General features: G+C 50.2%; 1 protein-coding gene across 2 annotated transcripts in view; it reads right to left on the bottom strand.

Annotated features, from left to right (window-relative positions):
- Window positions 1-65: 65 nt before the first annotated feature.
- The window catches only part of ARHGAP40 (Rho GTPase activating protein 40), a 46,106-nt gene continuing 24,290 nt past the window's right edge, over window positions 66-21,881 (bottom strand). The window contains exons 3-15 of one of the 2 annotated variants that reach the window (XM_037732613.1): window positions 20,339-20,559; window positions 18,699-18,774; window positions 17,987-18,135; window positions 13,222-13,327; window positions 12,488-12,579; window positions 11,834-11,911; window positions 10,613-10,772; window positions 8,343-8,425; window positions 6,249-6,455; window positions 3,752-3,892; window positions 2,760-2,929; window positions 1,271-1,320; window positions 66-242 (exon numbers count right to left, since the gene is read on the bottom strand). In XM_037732613.1, the coding sequence (XP_037588541.1) occupies window positions 151-242; window positions 1,271-1,320; window positions 2,760-2,929; window positions 3,752-3,892; window positions 6,249-6,455; window positions 8,343-8,425; window positions 10,613-10,772; window positions 11,834-11,911; window positions 12,488-12,579; window positions 13,222-13,327; window positions 17,987-18,135; window positions 18,699-18,774; window positions 20,339-20,559 (1,625 nt within the window). In that variant the 3' untranslated portion in view covers window positions 66-150. Of the gene's footprint in view, window positions 243-1,270; window positions 1,321-2,759; window positions 2,930-3,751; window positions 3,893-6,248; window positions 6,456-8,342; window positions 8,426-10,612; window positions 10,773-11,833; window positions 11,912-12,487; window positions 12,580-13,221; window positions 13,388-17,986; window positions 18,136-18,698; window positions 18,775-20,338; window positions 20,560-21,881 lie in introns of both variants that reach the window. The other variant, XM_017512057.2, reaches the window with a different exon arrangement.

A 21,881-nucleotide genomic window follows, 5' to 3' on the forward strand; every position in this document is an offset into this window, starting at 1 on the left:
AAAAAAAAAAAAAAAAAAAAAAAAAAAAAAAAAAAAAAAAAAAAAAAAAAAAAAAAAAAGAAATAGCTCTGTTCTCATGCTGGGTACATGGAGTCAGAGCCAGCAGGGGAGAGGAGGAGGCATCCCGGCTGCTCCTGAGAGTCGCAGGGTTTAGGTGGGGCTCTGTTTAAGGACCCACTCGCCATGCGGGTTGGCACGGTACAGATCTAAGAGGTAAGCATCTGGGTCCAGGCGATGCTCATCTGTGGGAAGAAGGGGTGAAGGGGTTGAGTGGAGGCTGTGGGCCATGCTGCTGCTCTGCCCAGGGCCCTTCGCTAGGCACCACTGTCCCCTGGCTCTATGCGTCTTGACTGCTGCAGCTCACAGCTACCTCTTTCGCTGGAGAACTGACCTCACTGATGGAAGATGCCTTGCCAGAAAGGTGACGCCCCCTCCTCCCCCGGGGAAGCCCACAGTTGATGACTGACACAGACAGTACCAAACACCAGTCTCCTTGCCTCAACATGGAACAACTCTGATGTGATTTGTACTCTAGAGCCCCCTTGTGGATCAGGCCAGGCTCCAGGATGTGGACACTCCCGGCCACTGCCCCTGCCTGATCCTCCTTCACTCCTTCCCTTGGAACCCTCTTCCTGAGGGCACCCCCTCAAAGCATCGTGTACTCCTGAAGCCATGTCTTAGCCTCTGCTTCTTGGCCAGTGGCCCTCAAAGTGTGGCCCCTCAACTAGCAGAACTGCAACTCCTGGGAACTCATCACAAATGTACATTCTCAGTCCCCACCACCTGTGTCTTAGCCTTCCAGAGAATTCTGAGGTTCTGCTAAAGTCTGAGGATCACTGCTCTAGAGAATGCAAAGGGAAATGGCTTCCCATCAGAGCCAGGGACCTCCCAGAGCCGGACATGTGTTTGCAGAATTCCTTAAGGACTCCTTGGCCCCTGGGCCAGGGATGAGTTCCATCTCAGTTAGGATGTCCCAGAGGCATTGGTTTCACTGCTGGTACTGCCAGCCTTCACACTAAACAAACATCCTGCCTCTCTCTGCAAGACTGAGGTCAGTTCTAGGCAAAATCCAAACTCCAGGATAGGCTCCTAAGACTAACCTGTAACCTTATAGCCGGACCCCACCTGGTTTCATTGGAGACAGAGGCCTGAAGGGGAGGCTTGTCTCCAGGCAGACTCTGGCCTCCCCCTGAAGGGGCCAGTGAGTCTCTGAGGTGGAAGAACTCCCAGGGACCCAGGCTCTGCTCCCATTTCCCACAGTGGAACTTACTGATATTCCCTCCAACTTCATAGAGGAGGACGCCGGCTGACTCCATGGACCTGTGGCACAAGACAGAGAGAGAGAAAAAAAACTGCTTCCTTTTCTTCTGGAAACAGTAAAAGCACAAACGTGCATGGCCCCCAGGCCTGGAAAGGGCAGTCCTCACTGATTTTTTGTCTCACTGGGGAGAAGAAGCATAAGGACCCTCCTGAAAGAGCTGGAACCAGTGACAGAGTCCAGCACCCAGGGTCTGGGGAGAGGCAGCTGGAGGGCACTTGGTGAGGTACAGCCAGGGTGCACCCCGCTGCGAGGCCCCTTCCTTCTGGGCATCAGAATGGAGACTGCGAGGGAGGGAAATGAGTGGTGACAGATGGGGACAGGAGCCTGCTGTGAGGGGCAGATTTTGAGTCAAGATGGATTATGGATGTTGTATGATTACATATGATAATTATGCTTATCATGTAAGAATCGCAATTGTTACATGATAATTATGGGTGTCCTGAGGCAAGCGCCTTATCTTTTCTGAGTCTTAGTGCTCCCTTTTGTTCAAGGAGGACCTGGACCAGACACTTGCTGAAGATGACAGTCTGAGGGCCCCTTGTGCCAATGCCAAGACGGAAGCTCTTGAAGGCTCAGGCTGTTTTCTGTACCCTGGGAATGACGGCTGCACATCAGCCCCGACCTTCTTCCTGCTCCTTAGCCAGGTTCTGCTCCTTGCTGCAGGACCTCTGCCTGGAAGCCTCCCCTCTCCCTCAGACTACACCAGCCTCGTCTTCTAGGCACACCGTTCCCTGCATTTCTTATGAAACGTAACACAGTTTGTAACTTGAGCTTTGATTCATAACTATGTACTTTTTGTCTAGCTCTTCCTCAGGGCTGTGAGCTCTTAAGAGCAGGGCCTCTGTCTGTTCTTTCCATGGCTAGTCTACAATTCTATTAATACACTGTGGGCCAGGTGCAGTGGCTCATGCCTATAATCCCAGCACTTTGGGAGGCCGAGGTGGGACGATCACTTGAGGTCAGGAGTTTGACACCAGCCTGGCCAACATGGTGAAACCCTTTCTCTACTAAAAATACTAAAAAATTAGCCGGGTGTGGTAGTGGGCGCCTGTAATCCCAGCTACTTGGGAGGCTGAGGTTGGAAAATCACTTGAACCTGGGAGGAGGTTGCAGTGAGCCAAGATTGTGCCACTGCACTCCAGCCTGGGTGACAGGGCGAGACTCCATCTCAAAACAAAACCAAACAAACAAAAAATGGTGCCTGGTGGTAGGCATTCATTAAATATCTATTAAAATGAATAAATGAATGAGCAAGTGGTGGTCATGATGATTATTACTTGGAGCCAAGAAGTTCTCTAAGGTTGGAGAACCCATCTGACCACCCCAGAAAGGGAAGGCCAGGTCAACAGCACGGGTAACTCCCTGGCGGCCTTCAGTTCTGGGGTGCAGAACCCTCCCTGCAGGGGAGAGGCTCCCGCCTCCAGGAAGTGCTCCTTACTGTAGAAGGAGGCTGTCCGTGTCCTCACTGCCTTCTTGACCCTTGGAACCAGGGCTGAGGTGCTCTGTGAACTGCCTCAGGACGTGGGCCACTTTGGTGCTGGGGGTGAGAGGCACCTTCAAGGGGTCCTTGATAGGCCAGACCACCTGGATCTTTGCCACCTTGAGAGTCTGCAGAGAGAGAAAGTCCATATACACAGGCGCCAGCACGCCTGGAGCTCAGACATGGATGCATAAATACAAACATGGCACTTACACAAATGACCACACTAAAAATCACAAGATGCACACATGCACACACAGACACACACACACACACACACGCACATGCAGGCCACTTAGGCACAGATCACAGACACACATTCCAGATGTGTGCACACACAAACACAGACATAGAAACATGCCTGTGTCTCTACACCTGTGTTTGTGTTCCTACGCCCGTGGCTTGCATTCGTACACACAGCAGGAGTACATGCAACGCACCCACAAACAGATATGTAGGTTTGTATAAAGATCCATCACTCGCACGCCATGCGCGGTGCAGACTCGATGTTGATCAATTTCTCTGATCAATTTCCTTTGATAAGGAACCGTGTTCAGGACCTCTCCCAGGAATACTCAGTATTTTTGGAAGGCTCTTTCATTCTACTATCCCCCTGCCAGCGCCAATCACCTCACGCTCCTCAGAGTGACCCCCATTTTCCCAACCCTCGACCAGGGTCTGCCTAAAAATGGGGCAGAGGAGATGGCGCCTAGGGGAAGTCTCCGCGTCACTCCATTTCCCCTCCCCAACCCCCTTCTAAGCCCTGGTTTCTCAGCCACGCCACCTCTCTCCCTGTGATGGCGCTGCAGCGCCCCCTCGTGGCTTCACTGGGCCATTGCTGGCAGACCGGTAGCAGGGACCTGGAGGAAGGGATGCACCGCGCTCCAGGCTCCAGGTGCCCACCCGTCGCCTCGGCCCTTCTCTACCTGCCTGGGGTCGCGGGCACTCACCGCCTCGAGGCCGTCCCCCGCCTTGTCCTTGTCTGCGTGCATCCTCCGCAGCCAAGTCTTGAGGCCTGCGTCACAGAGCTGGGGGCGCCTGCTGCTGCTGTCGTTCAGTTTTCGCACCTGGGCGACCAGGAAAGAGGCGACCTGGCCAGAAAGGATCAAGTCTGGGCAGGGGGACAGGACCGCTGGGGTCGAGAGGCAGAACCCCCTCCACGGTCATCGTGGTCTCTTCCCTGCCCCAGCGTCCCACAGGGCTTGGAAATCTGCATTTGTTGGGCTTGGGACTGAAGCACTGGTTTGGCAGGATGAGGAGGGGGCATTTAGCCCCTGAAGTGGGCCTTGGAGTAGGGGACCCTGAGAGTGAAGCCCATCCTGAGGCTTAGTGGATGGTGGTCCCCCCAATAGAGGCTGGAGGGTCCTGTGCCTGCTAAGGGGTAGCTGCTCACTGGCACACTCAGACAGGGGTCCCCCCAGAACATACCTGGAGCAGGCTCTGCTCTGAGAACCCCCAAGCAGCCCACACTGGGGGATTCCTACAGAGACCTCCAGATCAACCCATACCTCTCTGTGGGATCCTAACCCAGCAGACAGAGTCAGAGAACCCAGGCTCCATGGACCCTGATAATAATATGTCTGTCTCCAAGGGTCTGATGGAACTGGGGTGGATTCTGAGCTCCCCCCTTTGCTATGTGTGTGCTATCTAAAGGTGACACACACAGGGAAGGACAAGGGTGATGGGGGCTCTCCCCTTTCACTTCTTCTACATCTATGTTGTCTGAAGATTTTCTAACAAAACATGCAGGCATTTCCTGAATTTTTAAAGCTCCCTCCAATAAAAAATGTGTTACAATCCAATGTGTTCTGGCAGCAGCATTATCTTAAAGGGCTGAGTGCAGAGAAGAAAGGAACTATGGGAGTGTGAGGGGTGTATGAGGGAGGAGTAGAGGACTTTTGACAAAGGAGTTGACTCTTGAACTAGGAGGTCTTAAAGAATAAGCAGAGGGTACCAGGCTTCTGCTCTTTAAAAAAAGGTAAGGGGAGGGACTTCCAGGCAGAGTGAACTGCATAAGCGAAGATTCAGAAGTGTGAAGTACAAGATGAGTTTGGAGTGCCAGCTAGCACTTGATGTGTTTAGAACACAGAAGAGTGCCCGGGCAGGGTCAGAGAGAAACTGGGAACAGTGAGAGAGGGCTTCACTTGCTGGTTTCTGGAAAAGGAAATCTAACCTAATGACTTCATGGAAGGAGAGAAGGATAGGAGGAAGGACTGTGGGCGGATGGATGAGTGGATAGTTGGATAGATGCATGGTTGGGTGGATGGGTGGGTAGAGAGTTGGATAGATGCATAGTGGGTAGATGGGTGGGTAGATGGATGGGTAGATAGTTGGATAGATGCATGGTGGGTAGATGGATGGGTAGATAGTTGGATAGATGCATGGTTGGGTGGATGGTTGGGTAGATAGTTGGATAGATGCATGGTTGGGTAGATGGGTGGGTGGATGATGGTAGATAGTTGGATAGATGCATGGTTGGGTGAATGGGTGGGTGGATGATAGTAGATAGTTGGATTAGATGCATGGTTGGGTGGATGGTTGGGTAGATAGTTGGATAGATGCATGGTCGGGTAGATGGGTGGATGAATGATGGTAGATAGTTGAATAGATACATGGTTGGGTGGATGGGTGGATGCATAGGTGAAAGGTGGATGGATGGATTGGTAGATAAGTTGGAGGAGTTGATGGATGGATGGGTGGGTAGGTAGATGGGTGGGGGGACAGGCGGGTGGGTGAGTGGGTGGGTGATGGGCAGTTGCATAAATGGATGGGTGGGTGAGTGAGTGGGTGGACGGATGGATGGGTGGGTGGATGGGAGACTGAATGGAAGGATGAATGAACAGATGCAGGGAAGAGGCTACACATCTCTAGGTGAGAAAGTAGCCTGGTCAGCACTGGTAGATGATGCTACCTTGTGTTCACAGAAGTCTCAAGAGCTGGAGGGGTCTCAGTGCTGGGGGCACCATGCATGCTGACACTTCAGAGGGGGCCTCGCTCCTCCTCTGGCTCCTCCCCTTGCTGTCACTTGTTACTCAGGGCAAAGCTTACGGTGGGGGCAGGAGGCAGGGGTATCCGTTATCTGGCTCCGGGCTCTGTCTTAGGCAGGCCCTGTGATCCTGAGCCTCAGGGATGGGGCTTTCTCAGCAGCATAAAAGCTTTGATATGAAGGAATTATTTGCACAAGTTGGGGGAACTCTTGCAATCTGGGGTAGACCAGATGGCAGCAGATTGACTGAGAGGCGTGGCAGTGGAGACAGAAAGTGAAGATGCTTCTTCTTGGTCACTAAAGCAGGGGGAAGAAGAGAACACAGGCCTGTGCAGAGCCCAACAAACGTCCTGGCGGGGACACACAAGGGAACTGAAAGGACAATGTCCAGGTTCCTGGAGGGCAGGGCGGCAGGGCAGCTTTACGCAGATGAGGGGTGCCGAGCACCCAGCAGCACTCACCGTCCACAGCAGATCCTGGTAGTGCACCATTATCTGCACCACCTCAGCTGCCCCCTCTGCCAGCTGCTTCTCCTTGCCTTTGGGGAGCTTGGGCGGCCGCCCTTGGTGCAGAAAGAGGTTAGGGGCCATCACAGTGGAGACATTCCACAGAGTCATCTTGTTGTGCTGTTCCCGGGCCACCACCTTCCTGAGGAATTCCAGCAGTGCCTGGGGAAGGGTGCAAAACATCCCTCAAATCTCAGCACATCCGTGGCACCTCCCACCCCTATCTCCAGGACATCCTGATGCATGACAAAGGGGCGCTAGGAAGAAGCCAGGAGCTGTGAAGGCAGTGAGAGGGGCTCCCGTTCCAGCTGCACCCTGTGATCTCTATGTGTCTCTGTTTCCTGCTCTGCAGCGTGTCCAATACTCTTTCCCTCCCCTGCTCCCTCAGAGACTAATGAGACATCTGGGTCAGACTTCAACTTCCCGGTAGAAAAGGGCCACAGGTCTGGAATACGGGTCATTTCCTGGTGAGGCCCATGACAACTCCTTCTTTCTGGAGTCTGGATCTACCCAAAAACAAAGGAAAGAATAGGGAAGCAGAGATGCTGGGGAGAGCAGGGGAAGGTGATGAGAGCTACCATTTACTATATATTCTTTGTGTTCCTGGGCCTTTAGTTGGTACATCTCATTTAATCCTCACAGCAACTCTATAAGGTAGCTCTTTCTTTTTTTTTTTTTTTTTTTAGTCAGAGTGGCATGATCTCGGCTCAGCTCAGTAACCTCTGACTCCTAGGTTCAAGTGACATTCTCGCCTCAGCCTCCCAAGTAGCTGGGATTATAAGTGTACACCACCATACCCAGCTAATTTTCATATTTTTAGTAAAGACAAGGTTTCACCATGTTGGCCAGGCTGGTCCTGAACTCCTGACCTCAAGTGATCCTCCTGCCTTGGCCTCCCAAAGTGCTGGGATTACAGGTGTGAGCCACTGCACCTGACCAAGGTAGCTCTTACTATTATACAGAGAAGGAAACAAGCTTGGAGGATGTGCCAAGGGTCACACAGTCAGTAAGGACAAAGAGATGGAGTGAAGAAGGGAGGGAAGGATGGATGGATGAAGAAATAAAAGATGAATACGTGAATGGGTGAAGATAAATGGGCAGAGGAAGGAAGAATAAATGGAAGGGAGGGGGGAAGAAGGAAAGGAGGGAAGGAGGAAGGGGGGAAAGGAGGGAGAAGGGAGGAAGGGAGGGGGAAGGGAGAAAGGAGGGAGAGAGGATAGGAAGAGAAGACGCATATTGAGTACCCTGCAAAGCATCTTCTACCCCATGATTCCTCATGGGTTAGCTTTTATAATTTCCAAAAAAATTAGACAAGATGTTATTAATGCTATTATCATCCTCTATTTACTGAAAAGGAAGCAGAATCTCAAACAGGAAGACCCCAGGGCTCCTCACAGGCTGACCCTGGATGCTCATCTTGACTCTGATGGAAGGACAGCCAAGAGGATACAGGGAGCTGGGCCAAGGCCGAGCATCCGCTCCCATACGACAAGGGGAATTTGGTAAGGGTTTGTTTCCCAAACTGGTTCCACAAGGAACACCAGTGCCGTGCAATGCTTTCCACAACAAAAGAGGTCTGTGATCAACTGCGTTTGGAGAGTGCTGCGTACGCTAATTCCACTTGGAGATTCTCTCAAAGCCTTTGTATACCAAAGGCTCCGAGAGGTCCTGGGGACGAAAATGCTCTTTTTTTGCGGGGGGGACGGAGTTTCACTCTTGTTGCCCAGGCTGGAGTGCAATGGTACGATCTTGGCTCACCACAACCTCCACCTCCCGGGTTCAAGAGTCGCTGAATGAATGAATGAATGAGCACATTTGGAGCATGACTGCAGCTGTGGGCTGAGGTGGCAGAGTGGCTGAATGAATGAATGAATGAGCACATTTGGTGGCTGTGGGCTGAGGTGGCAGGGTGGCTGAATGAATGAATGAGCACATTTGGCGGCTGTGGGCTGAGGTGGCAGAGTGGCTGAATGAATGAATGAATGAATGAGCACATTTGGCGGCTGTGGGCTGAGGTGGAGAGTGGCGGTGGTGCATGGTAACTCTTACCTTCAAGGCATTTCTGTTGGGTTCTGGGAGGATGAGGATGAGCAGGTGAAGAATCTGTAGGCGCTGCTTCAAGTCGGGGATGTCTGCGGGAAGGAAGGGGCGTCAGTTTCCATGGGAGGCTCAGGAACTCTCCCTCCCTCAGTCTGGTCTCTTCCTAGGGAAATTCCAGAGCTGGAAAGTCAGGTGACAGCCAGGGACCCTTTTTTATCAGGTGTGGGACTGTTTCCTTGTCTGATATTGGTACAGACAGAGCCCTGCCCAGTGCTGGTGGAGAGGGTCACGTGCTATACTTTGTGTAACAACATAAACACGCAAATGCTGCACACACCCAGATATGCAGTCCAAGGCTACAGCCCAAGGTCAGAAATGCAATCAACCAGCAAATCACCCTTAGGAGGGGAGACAGATAGCTCAATGGGCCGAGATAGGTTTCTTGAAACCCTCTGTGTTGTGAGGGTTGAAAAGGAAAAGCTGTCTCACACCTGGTGTCAGGATCTCCGGGGAGAGGAGGTGGGTAGGAGGAGGTAGTAGTTATAGATTCAAAGAAGGAGTTCACCAGAGCCAGACAACATCCAGCAGCTGAGAGATGGCTGGGACCTGGAGAGGAGCTGCATAGGAGACTCGGAGGCTGAGTACCCCGGGCGCCAAGCCTACGATCCTTCCTTCCTTCCTTCCTTCCTTCCTTCCTTCCTTCCTTCCTTCCTTCCTTCCTTCCTTCCTTCCCTCCCTCCCTCCCTCTCTCCCTCCCTTCTCAACGCATATCTATCAAGTACCTATCAGGTGCTGTGCTCAGTCCAGGAACCGGAAAAACAATAGTGAAGGAAGAAAACAGTCGCAGGCTGGCGGAGCTTACATTTCCGAGAGGAGACACAATACACAGCAAAGAAAAAATCAGAGGAGTGACAGGCATCCTTGTGTCATTGCAGTGGCTGGCAGGCAGCAAGGTGGCACATGGGGTCATGACAGCCCCTCGCAGGCACTGACAGCCCGCTGAAACTTGAATGGCAGGAAGCAGCCAAATGAGGGCGGAGGGAGGTTCCACTCCGAGGCAGCAGCAAGCGCAGAGGTCCAGGGAAGGAAAAAGGAGGGAAACAGCAAAGCAGGCGAGCCCAGCTGACAGTGGGGAAGAAGGGGCCAGGAGGGAAGGGGGCCAGAAATAGGCAGGACCTCAGCCAGAGCGGGTGGGCCCAGTAAGGAGTGGGAGCTTATTACAAGAGTGTTGTGGAGGGCGGGAAGCAGCGCAGGGAAGGGATCTGATGTATGTTTTCCAATGAGGTTGAGGCCAAGCCTGATGGTTCATGCCTGCAATCTCATCCCTTTGGGAGGCCGAAGTGGGAGGACTGCTTGAGGCCAGGAGTTTGACACTAGCCTGGCCCACATAGTGTGACCCCCATCTCTACAAAAAAAAAAATGTGAACAAGTATGTCGGGCATGGTCTCATGTGCCTATATTCTTAGCTACTTGGGAGGTTGAGGCAGGAGAATCACTTGAACCCAAGAGCTCAAGGATGCGAGCTAGGATCACGCCACTGCACTCCAGCCTGCGTGACAGAGCAAGGCCCCATCTCCAAAACACAAACAAACAAAATGAAACATTGAGGTTGTCGGAATCAAAGGACATAGAGGACCTCTCAGGATCCCTGTCCCTAGCTTGAGGGTGGAAACCAGACTGCTGGAGCCTTGAAGCTTTTTGGAGAATTCAGAGAGACAGGGAGAACCTCACAGTCAGGAGAGTTGCTTTACTTTTTTGAGAAAAATAGAGGTGACTATGTTTGCACACTGTGGGTTGTGAAGAAGTCCAGACAGGAACATATACATGCAGACTATAAATGCAGCAAGGTCCATGCAATACACGCGGATCTGCAGACGTGCACACAGATGGACATGCACATACACGCGTGCCCACAGATACACAGGTAGAAGACACTGATAAGCTCAACCCTATGGATGTCAAGATATGAAGGAAACTGGTCGGCTCATCCACGTGGGAACTAATAGGGACTTGGTATGCAAAAGCTTAGCCTCCTCTCCTCACACGCATGCACTTGCACACATGCCATACAACACACACAGGACACGTGTGCACATGCATATGCACACACACTTGGCGCACATGCTTGGACCTGTTTCTTCCCCATCAGTTGGACATTTCTGGAACAGACATTTCCAGGAACAGGGAGTCCTCCCTTTGCATGGCTTCCCCTCTCCAACCAAGGCCAGTGACATCCAGCCCTCCATCCCTGCACCGGCTAAGGGCTCGGGCACACTCACTGGGCACCACGGCGAAGGCCGGGAGGTACTCAGCTGTGAGCAAAGGCGTTGGCAGCTTCCGGATGAACCTTTTGAGCAAATCGGAGGCGTCGTTGTGATGAACCTCGTCCCAGCTAAAAAGGCCAGTGTAGAAATCTCTCTCCAGCTTCTGTTCCAGCCCCTACAGGAAGGAGGGGCATGAAAACACAGTTGACCCAGGGCTTCCATAGAATAGGAACACTCGTATACTGTTGGTGGGAGTGTAAATTAGTTCAACCATTGTGGAAGACAGTGTGGTGATTCCTCAAGGATCTAGAAATAAAAATTCCATTTGACCCAGCAATCCCATTACTGGGTATACACCCAAAGGATTATAAATCGTTCTTTTATAAAGACACATGCTCACGTATGTTCATTGCGGCACTGTTTACAATAGCAAAGACCTGGAACCAACCCAAATGCCCATCAATGATAGACTGGACAAGGAAAATATGGCACATATACACCATGGAATACTACGCAGCCATAACAAAGTGATGAGTTCCTGTCCTTTGTAGGACATGGATGAACCTGGAAACCATCATTCCCAGCAAACTGACACAAGAACAGAAAATCAAACACCGCATGTTCTCACTCATAGCCGGGTGTTGAACAATGAGAACACATGGACACAGGGAACGAAGCATCACACACTGGGGTCTGTTGCGGGGAGGGCTAGGGGAGGGACAGCAGGGGGTGGGGAGGTAGGGGAGGGATAACATGGGGAGAAAATCCAGATATAGGTGACGGGGGATGGAGGCAGCAAACCACCTTGCCATGTATGTACCTATGCAACAATCCTGCATGATCTGCACATGGACCCCAGAACCTAAAGTACAAAAATAAAATAAAATAAAAAGAAGAAGTTGCTCTGCCACTTTTCTGGGGCTCAGTTTCCTCATCTGCAAAGTGGGGACAACAAGAGCACCTCCCTCATGGGGTTGATGTGAGGACGAAATGGACTAATGTGTGTGCCACTGAGCACGGAGTTCTGCTCATTAAATGCTGGTGGTCTGACTCCAGGGCCCACTCTCTCCGCCACCATGCTAATCCTGCCACCTTCAGCCTCTCAAACCCTTGACCCACACAGAGACCAAAGACAGATCACTGGCAAGCCAGGGACTGGATTCTCTCCCGGCTTAACACACATGTGAGGATCGGGGAGACACAGCCTTGGTGAAGCGGGGAAAGCCAAATCATTACCTTGACCCTGGCCTGGGACCCGGGCACCCTGAGAATGCCTTCTATGTCCAGTCCTCTCTTTTCCAAACAGGACAGCAGCTGTCAGGGAGAGAGAAACCAGCATTTAAACCAGAAACTGTGGGTGTATTTGTTTCCCATGAAAATCAGAAAAAGGAGTACCAGGAGAAGGGTTTCCCTCAAAATAATAATAGTTTTCATGACCACTTCCATGAGCCAGGCATTCTGAGAGCTCTATATACATTTTTCTCATTTGGAGGAGGATACTGTTATTATCATCCCAATTTACAGATGTTGAAAGGGAGGCTCATGAAGGTTCAAAAATCCACCCTTGACTTTAAGATTCAGAAGTTATAAAGAAAAGAAAATAAAAATCCACTCTAAGGATTACTTGGGGCCAGGAGTTTGAGACCAGCTTGGGCAACATAGTGAGACCCTGTCTCTATAAAAAAGTTAAGACAAAAATTTATGAAATAAAATCAACAACAAAAATCCACTCTAGGTCTCTGAGCTAGCAAGTAACAGAGCCAGAATTTGAACCCAGGTCTTCCTGATTCTAAAGCCCATCCTCTCACCCCTTTGCTAGCTGTCTCCTGACAATGTCCCCCAGAGCCAGCCTCTAATGGACTAAATAAACCCAAGCTGGGGACGACTTACGGCTTGAAGGACCAGCGGGACCTGCGTGCTGGGGAGGACTTTGTGGTCAGCTTCCAGCAGGCTGTCAAGGGACACGCCAAAGAGGCGAGTTTCTGCAGGAAGTCAAAGAGCAGAAGGTGTATTTCACTTCCTGGAACCACCACTGGGCTCTGACCTGCAAGACCTTCTGGGCAACTAGAATCAGACTTATTTTCCTGTGGAAGGACTGAGCTCTCTGGAGAATGGCTGGACCCAAACCTCTCCTCTTGAGCAGAACATCTGGCCTCAGCAGTAACGAAAACACTACCGCTGAGGAGATATGTCTCAGACCAGAAAATCTCAGCTAGATAAAGAAGTATTGAAAGGGTTGGGCATCGTGGCTCACGCCTGTAATCCCAGCACTTTGGGAGGCCGAGGTGGGCAGATCACGAGGTCAACAGATCAAGACCATCCTGGCCAACACAGTGAAACCCTGTCTCTACTAAATGTACAAAAAAGTTAGCTGGGCATGGTGGTGTGTGCCTGTAGTCCCAGCTATTCAGGAGGCCGAGGCAGGAGAGCTGCTTTAACCTGGGAGGCAGAGGTTGCACTGAGCTGAGATCGCACCACTGGCGGCAGAGCAAGACTCTGTCTCAAAAAAAAAAAAAAAAAAAAAAAAAAAGCTGAGCATGTCTTGGTGGGAGAGTCCGTGTGCAGCTCCTTATGAGAAACCAGGACTGCGGCCACAAGGCTTTCCCCGGGCAGGGGCTGCTCACCTGCTGCTTTCCACTTCCCCGCCTTGCTCCTCTTCAGGTCCAAGCCAAGGATGTCACACAGTGCGGTCAGCTCTATGAGGGCCAGAGAAGGCACCTTCCTCATATCCTGCAGGGACAAGTCCCCTATCCTCGTCACACCAAGTCTGCCTTTGGGGATGGTGAACTTCTATTAACAGAGAGGGAAGTTAAAGACAATTTGTCAGGCCATATGTCTGATGTGTATTTTGGGGCTTCCTCATTTCCCCTGGGCATTTAGGCAGAAGGAAGAGCAGCGTGAATAAGAGCAGGTGCTCAGGAGTCTGTCCTCAAGTCAAGTCCAAGCTCCACCTCTTGCAAATGAGCTGACATTCTGAGCCTTTGATTCTTCATAATCATAAAATAGAGCCTACCTCAGGAGGTTTTTGTGTGTTTGTTTGTTTTTGGATACGCAGTCTTGCTGTGTTGCCCAAGCTGGAGTACAGTGGCATGAACATGGCTCACTGAAACCTCAATCTCCTGGGCTCAATCGATCCTCCTGCCTCAACCTCCTGAGTAGCTGGGACTTCAGGTGCGCACCACGACACCTGGCTGATCTTTGCATTTTTTGTAGAGACAAGGTTTCCCTATGTTGCCCAGGCTGGTCTCAAACACCTAGGCTCAAGCATTTCTCCCAGCCTCCCAAAGTGCTGGAATTACAAGCGTGAGCCACTGCTATGGCCTTATAAGATTTTTGCGGGAGCAAATGAGCTAATAGATATAAAGTGTTTAGCACAGTCCCAAGCACATAGCGAAGCCCCAGGAAATGGAGGCTGTTTTCACTGCCTGCCCTCCCACAAGAGGGCATGGAGGAGAGGCCACTCCAGGGGCCTCTTATTGTTATTGCGTCTACTCTTGCCTTTGTTCCTCTCCCTCACCAGGTCTGTCTCCACCCTCGGCCATGCCACCCGCAGAAATAAAGAATGCTCAACTGTGCCATCTAGAGGCCACCTTGGGAATCAGCAGGCAGGACCAGGCTTTCCTCCACCCAAGGTGAGAGCTAAGGCAAGCAGGAGGGCAGGGCCTGCTCAGCACTGCTTGGAGGACGTGATCAGACCACTTCCCAGTGCTCAAAGGGAAAGGAATAGTAATTGATACTTATAATACAGCCTAGTGCTGGGGGCATGGGCTACCGAGTCATACCTCCTGGGTTCAAATCCTGACTTTACCTGTGAGTGTGGGCAAATAATTTTACCTGTGTAAAATTATTCATCTGCAAAATGGAACCGATAACAGTATCTACTTCACAAGATTGTTGGTGAGATTAAATTCAATAAACCATATGAAACATGGTGCCTGACACATAGTGAGTACTCAGTACTTATTATTACCACTTTTTAGTTTATTTACACAATTATCACCAACTTAATAGAATGAAATTAAATCAAATATGTGAAGTATTTGGCCTAATGCCTAGTGTGTGGTAAAAGACCAATATGTGATGTCTTTAGCATTATTATTACTCAGAGAAGGGTCTTGCTCTGCTGCCCCAGCCGAAGTGCAGGGGCACAATCACAGCTGACTGTAACCTTGAACTCCTGGGCTCAAGCAATCCTCCTGCCCCAGCCTCCTGAGTAGCTAAGATTACAGGTACACATCACCAAACCCAACTTTTTTTTTTTTGAGACAGAGTCTCACTCTGCTGTCCAGGCTGGAGTGCAGTGGCATGATCTCCACTCACTGCAACCTCTGTCTCCCAGGTTCAAGCAATTTTCCTGCCTCTACCTCCCAAGTAGCTGGGATTATAGGTGTGCACTACCACATCCAGCTAATTTTTGTGTTTTTAGTAGAGATGGGTTTTCACCATGTTGGCCCAGCAGGTCTCAAACTCCTGATCTCAAGTCATCCACCCGCCTTGGCCTCCCAAAGTGCTGGGATTATAGGCATGAGCCACTGTGCCTGGCCCACACCCAATTATTTTTTAAACTTTTTTGTAGAGATGGGGTCTTGCTATGTTGTCCAGGTTGCTCTCAAACTTCTGGCCTTAAGCGATCTTCCCACCTCAGCCTTCCAAAGTGCCAGGATTACAGGTGTACATCATCGTGCCTGGCCCTTTAGCATGATTAATTATCATCATTCATAATTTAATGGAGAAAAATTACCAAGGAAGAAGACAAGAGAATTTTGAATATTAATTATCTCTGATGTTTTAGAAATAGAAACTCATTATTTAAAAATTTTAGACTGGGTGAGTTGGCTCACACCTGTAATCCTAACACTTTGGGAGGCTGAGGTGGGTGGATCACCTGAGGTCAGGAGTTCAAGACCAGCCTAGCCAACATGGTGAAATCCCTTCTCTATTAAAAATACAAAAATCAGCTGGACATGGTGGCACGTGCCTGTAATCACAGCTACTCAGGAGGCAGAGACATGAGAATCACTTGAACGTGGGAGGTAGAGGTTGTAGTGAGCCGAGATTTCACCACTGCACTCCAGCCTGGGCAACAGAGTGAGATTGTCTCAAAAATAAATAAATAAATAAAATAAATAAAAGTGCTATTTGGTGTGCTATGATTATGGAAGATATTATCACTGAGATAAACTAGGTGTAAAGTATGTGGGAGCTCTGTTTTCGCAACTTCTTTTGGGCCTAAAAGTATTTAAAAGTAAAAAGTTTAAAAGGAAATTCACAAATTCAAATTCAATTTGAATGAGTGAAAGTACTCTCACACTGGAACAGAGGCAACTGCAGAGGGTGGGGCCTATTTCCTAAGCAGTAGAGAGAAGTGATCAGTTGGGAAGGCTCTGGGGTCAGGCTGCCAGGTGTTCCAGTCCTGGTCTTTGCACGACAATTCTGTCATTTCCCTCTCTGGGAGCCATGATATTGTTTGGCTGCCCCCCACCAAATCTCATCTTGAATTCCCACGTGTTGTGGGAGGGACCATGTGGGAGGCAACTGAATTATGGGGGCAGGTGTTTCCTGGGCTGTTCTCGTGATATTGAATAAGTCTCACAAGATTGGATGGTTTTAAAAAGGGGAGTTTCCCTGCACAAGCTCTCTTCTCTTGACTGCCACCATGTGAGACGTGCCTTTCATCTTCCGCCATGATCGTGAGGCCTCCCCTGCCATGTGGAACTGTAGTCTATTAAACCTCTTTCATGCCTTAATCACAGCATGAAAATAGACTAATACATGCCACTTCTCTTTTTGTTTTCTTTTTTTTTTTTAGAGACAGGATCTTGCTCTGTGGCCCAGGCTGGAGAGCAGTGGTGCAATCATAGCTCACTGCAGCTTCAACCTCCCAGGTACAAGTGATCCTCCTGCCTCCCAAGCAGCTAAGACTACAGACCTGAACCAACAAGCCTGGCTACTTCAAAAATTTCTTGTAGATATATGTATTGTTATGTTTCTCAGGCTAGTCTCAAACTCCTAGACTCAATCAATCCTCTCACCCCGGCCTCCCAAAGTGCTGGGATTACAGTCGTGAGCCACTGTGCCTGGCCCACTTCTCTTTTTTTTCTATCATACAGTCAGGGAGAAATGAGGGCACTGGAAGCTCTGGAAACAATGCCCTGGATCAGGGCAGCCCTCAGTAAAATGTTACCTAAGATTACATCAACTACATCACCACATAGTCAACGAAGAAACGCTTCCTTTAGTAACAGTGGGACTGTGAAAGACTATTTTCACTCCATGAGAGAAGTCAGAATCGTGGTTATTCTGTAGAGAAAGGGATTACCTGGGAAGGGCATGGGGGAGTTCAGGGGGTGGTGGGGCAGGAAGTTTCTTTCTTTTTTTTCCATATTACAAGCCATCAAGCAAGGGAGGAAGTTTCTGTACTGATTTGGTGGTATTTACACATGTATACATGCCAAACTGTACATGGTAATTATCTGAACTATAACTCAGTTAACGGCGAGTTATAGTTCCATCTTTAAAAACCCATCAATGATTACATCCTATTTGGAAGGAACTATGCTGGGATAGGTGAATATTTGGGGGAAATAACACAGCCAGGTGCAGTGGCTCACACCTATAATCCCAGCACTTTGGGAGGCTAAGGCTGGAGGATTGCTTGAGCCCAGGAGTTTGAGACCAGCCTGGGCAATGTAGGATGAACCTAACTCTAAAAAATTTTTTAAATTAGCTGGGCATGGTGGCATGCAACTGCAGTCCTAGCTACTTGGGAAACACATGTGAGGGTAGCTTGAGCCTGGGAGGTTGAGGCTGCAGTGAGCTGGGATGGCACCACTGCACTCCCGCCTGTGTGACAGAGCGAGACCTTGTCTCAAAGAATAAAGAAAGAAGGAAAAAAGGAGAAGGGAAGGAAGGAAGGGAGGGAGGGAGGGAGGGAGGGAAGAGAGAGAGAGAGAGAAAGAAAGAAAAGAAAGCAAAAGAAAGAAAGAAAGAAAAGGAAGGAAGAGAAAGAAAGAAGAAAGAAAGAACGAATGAACTAAAATGTTAGGTCCCTCTCTGTCACTCTAGGCACTAAAATTAATTTTAAAAGTAACTAGAAAATCATACGTTGATGGACAGTTATAAGCTTGCTGGAGGGGGGAGGGCTTTCTAAAGACAAAAACAAAGAGCATGGAGACAATCCTGACAGGGCTGCTAGACTATAAGCACCCTGCTCCCCAGTCCTTCACACCCAGTGGTCACTCAGTAAATATTTGTGGTACAAATTAAATGAAAGAATGATTCAACAACTTCTGTGCTGGGTGCCTGTCGGTGTGGAAGGTGTGAAGAGCTGGGTGCTGGTGCCTGAGCACAGGTGGACCTAGCCACCAGCCCTCTGGACAGCGTCCTCACCGGCAGGGAACGCTTGCCCCAGGCAGAGGCGCCTCCCGGTGATGAGCCGCTCCTCTGCAGGAGCACCGCAGCTTGTTCTGAGTAGGCAGAGTCCATGTTGAAGGCTTCTTCCCTCCCAGCCCGCTCCAGCAGCCCCCCAGGCTCTGCTGCTGCAGGGGAAACAAAGCAGAAAGGCAGTGAGAACTGGCTACCAGGAAGCAAGTGCTGGGGTTCGGGACTTAGGCCCTTAGTCCTAAGAAGTGATCTCCCAAGCTCAAGTTCAAAGCCCCAGGATCAAATCATTAGGTTTAGGGCTCAGGCTTATTGCCAGGGAAGTGATTTCCTAGCTAAGACCCTCACTGCCCCAGGAGGGGATTTCCTAGCTGTGGCCCATTGACCCCAGGAAGTGATTTCCTAGCCAAAACCCTCCCTGCCCCAGGAAGTGATTTCCTAGCTAAGGCCCATTGCCCCCAGGAAGTGATTTCCTACTTAAGGCCAATTGCCCAGGAAGAGATTTTTCCCATCTCGAGGCCCATGGGCCTGATGGCAACAGCTCACTTAAGGGCCCAACCTGTCCCCTCAGGGCTCCCCCCTACTGCCCTTGAGCAGGGAAGGCAGGGAGTCAGCAGGAAGAGGGAAATGCTGGGAGGTGCACACCTTCTCTTACTTCACAGAGCAGCCCTTTGTGCAGCCTAGAAGATTCTCAGGGCCCTGGAGAATGAAGACCACTTACCTGGAAAAGATTTAGAGGCCCTGGAACTGAGCTGGGCCCATTTCATACCGGAGTCCCCATTCTCTGATGACATTTTCTATGCAAATTACAGACAGTGCCCAATTAGTCGTGTGGGAAGCAGACAATGCTCGCATAACCCTGGGAGATAGGAGCCACTCACAACCCCTTTACACAGATGGAGCCACTGAAGGCCAGAAGCAGAGTTACCTGCCCAAGGTCCCACAGTGGCTAAGTGGGGGAATGGGCACTGGGGCCTAAGTCTGGCTCGCTCCAGTGCCTGTGGTTTTAATCACTGTGTTATGCCACTTCAGAGCTGCTCCAAGAAAGATGATGCCTACAACCTATCATCAGGCTTCAAGTGTCAGCAGGGCACATAGTGACAATAAAAAAGTATTTTGTACTGATAATGAGGTAAGAGGTGGGACTTTGGCTGAAACAGGGAAGAAGCAAAAACACCTCTCCATAAGACATGCCCACATTGCCATGACAGTTTACCATTGCCATGGCAACGCTTGGAAATTACTGCCCCTTTTCTAGAAATTTCTGAATAACTCACTCCTTAATTTGCATGTAATTAAAAGGCAGAACTGCTCCCGCCCTGCCACTCTGGACACACTGCTACAGGGTGGCCCTGCTCTGCAGGAGCAGTCACGGCCCTGTATCACTGCCGCCTCCATAAAGTTGTTTTCTTCTACCACCAGCTCACTCTTGAATTATTTCCTGAGTGAACCCAAAACCTTCCAGAGCTAAACCCCAATTTGGGGGCTTGCCTGCCCTGCATCAATAGCAATTATATAGAAGGAACCTAGGCTTTCAGGCTCACCCAAGCACACAAAGTGGCAACAGGCATATGTATATGCACGGGCGTGCATGGCAGATGAAGATCTACGTGTTCCTACGGACATAGTGGAGGGCAGGAAGACATATATGTGCAAACCCATGCACTCTAAATACATACACACATACCAACACACACCCCAAACACACACACACCAACACACACATATACTAACACACACACCAACACACACATATACCAACATACACAGCAACATACGCACCAACACGCAAACACACACCAACAAGCACACACGTCCCAACACACACTCCCCAACACCAACACACACACACTCCAACACACACATCCCAACACACACACCCCAACACATGCACACACACACACACCCCAATGCACACTCACCCCAACACACACACCCCAAAACACACACACCCCAACACCAACACACACATGCCAACACACACCCAACACACATCCCAACATACACACACACACAAATACACCCCAACACACACACACCCAACACCAACACATGCACCCCAACACACAGCCAACACACACCCCAACACATGCACACACCTCAACACACACACAAACACCAACACACACTCCAACATATACACACACCCAACACACACCACATCACATGCACACACACACACCCCAACACACACACATCCCAACACACACACCCCAACACACACATACCCAACACACGCACACAACCCAACATACACACCGCAACACAGCCCTGCAGCAGAATCACTGCATCTCTCAGGCTGTGGTGGCAGCACAGAGACCCCAGTCAGACAGGGTCTGCAGCAACTCATATGCCACTCACCCCTGAATTGAAGACCCCAAAGACATCCCTGACATCTCTGACAGGTGCCTTTTGTCGTCTTCGCAGTGAGCGAGTATAGATGTCCAGCCGGCGGCACACAGCGGCCACCTGGGTCTGTGTCAGGGTGGACAGGAGCTCCTGGTGGTCACCGCCCAAGCCCAGGCCACCAAGGAGGCCCGACAGGCCTGTGTCCTGCAGCCACTGGGATTCAGCTTCCTCTTCTGCCAATGGAAGTGAAACCCAGATGAACACACACAGCTCCGTACTCGGCCACACATGCTAACCAAAGGTCCACGTGGAAGCACACACTTACCTGGACACAGGAGTTCCTACATATGATTGTGAGACCTATGAACACCAACCAGGCTCTTTGGGGGAGAAGATCTAATGAGCCACCTGAGAATTGGGGGTGTGGTGGGGGGTACTGATGGCATTAGCCAGTGTGTGGGTGTCAACCCATAACATAGCAATCCCCAGAAAACAGCGCTGGCTGAAGAAGGGTGCCACATGTTCTGATCTTGGACCCACTTCTCTCCAAAGTAATGAATCCACTTCTCCAAAATCTGGCAGAGACCACAACAGGGTCACATGGTGTCCCCTTGGGAAGTTGGTGCTGGGAGTCGATGTCCCCTTGGGAAGTCCTCCATTTCAAGACCTTGTTGGTGTTGGAATTGTCCCTTCGACTGTGCTTCCTAAGGAAACTGTCACAGTCCCATAGCAAAACCATTAATTAGAATGGGAGGGTATGGTGAGACTGCAGGATCTCGGATCCTGCCTCCAGAATTCTGCTCCAGAAATTTAGAACTCGAGCCTGAGAATCTGCACTTGGAATATCTTCCTCAGATTATTCTAACGCAATAGAGTCTTCAGATCACACTTAAGAAACACTAGCCTTATCGTGGAGGAAATGGACCGGGGCTCGTACGAGAGTTCAACCGGAAGCTGAACACACGCACAAGAGGATTGGTAGTTGTACCCAGTGCTGACCAAGTTAGTCAACAAGGTAATAGTTGTTTCTAAAAACCCAAACAAAACTGCTTTTATGGCAGCCCAGGGTGTAAATAAGCCAAGTCTTCCCTCAACATGTTCCCTGCACTTGAGAACCAGAACAGATGCCTCCAGGGCAGCCACAGTGTTGCAGGTCCATTCCTGACTTGTGCTTGCTGGAGGTACTGATTCTATCACGATACCAGACATTTTTTTGTTTGTACAGGATCCTTTCAATGAGCCACTGTTTCTTGAAATTCACCTACAACCTTTGTAATTTTTCTTTCTTTTTTTTTTTTTTAGATGGAGTTTCGCTCTTTTTACCCAGGCTGCAGTGCAATGGCGCAATCTCGGCTCACCGCAACCTCCGCCTCCTGGGTTCAGGCAATTCTCCTGCCTCAGCCTCCTGAGTAGCTGGGATTACAGGCACGCACCACCATGCCCAGCTAATTTTTTGTATTTTTAGTAGAGACGGGGTTTCACCATGTTGACCAGGATGGTCTCGATCTCTTGACCTTGTGATCCACCCACCTCGGCCTCCCAAAGTGCTGGGATT

The sequence above is a fragment of the Cebus imitator genome, unplaced genomic scaffold, assembly GCF_001604975.1.
Source record: "Cebus imitator isolate Cc_AM_T3 unplaced genomic scaffold, Cebus_imitator-1.0 Scaffold18, whole genome shotgun sequence".
NCBI classification, from domain to species: Eukaryota; Metazoa; Chordata; class Mammalia; order Primates; family Cebidae; genus Cebus; species Cebus imitator.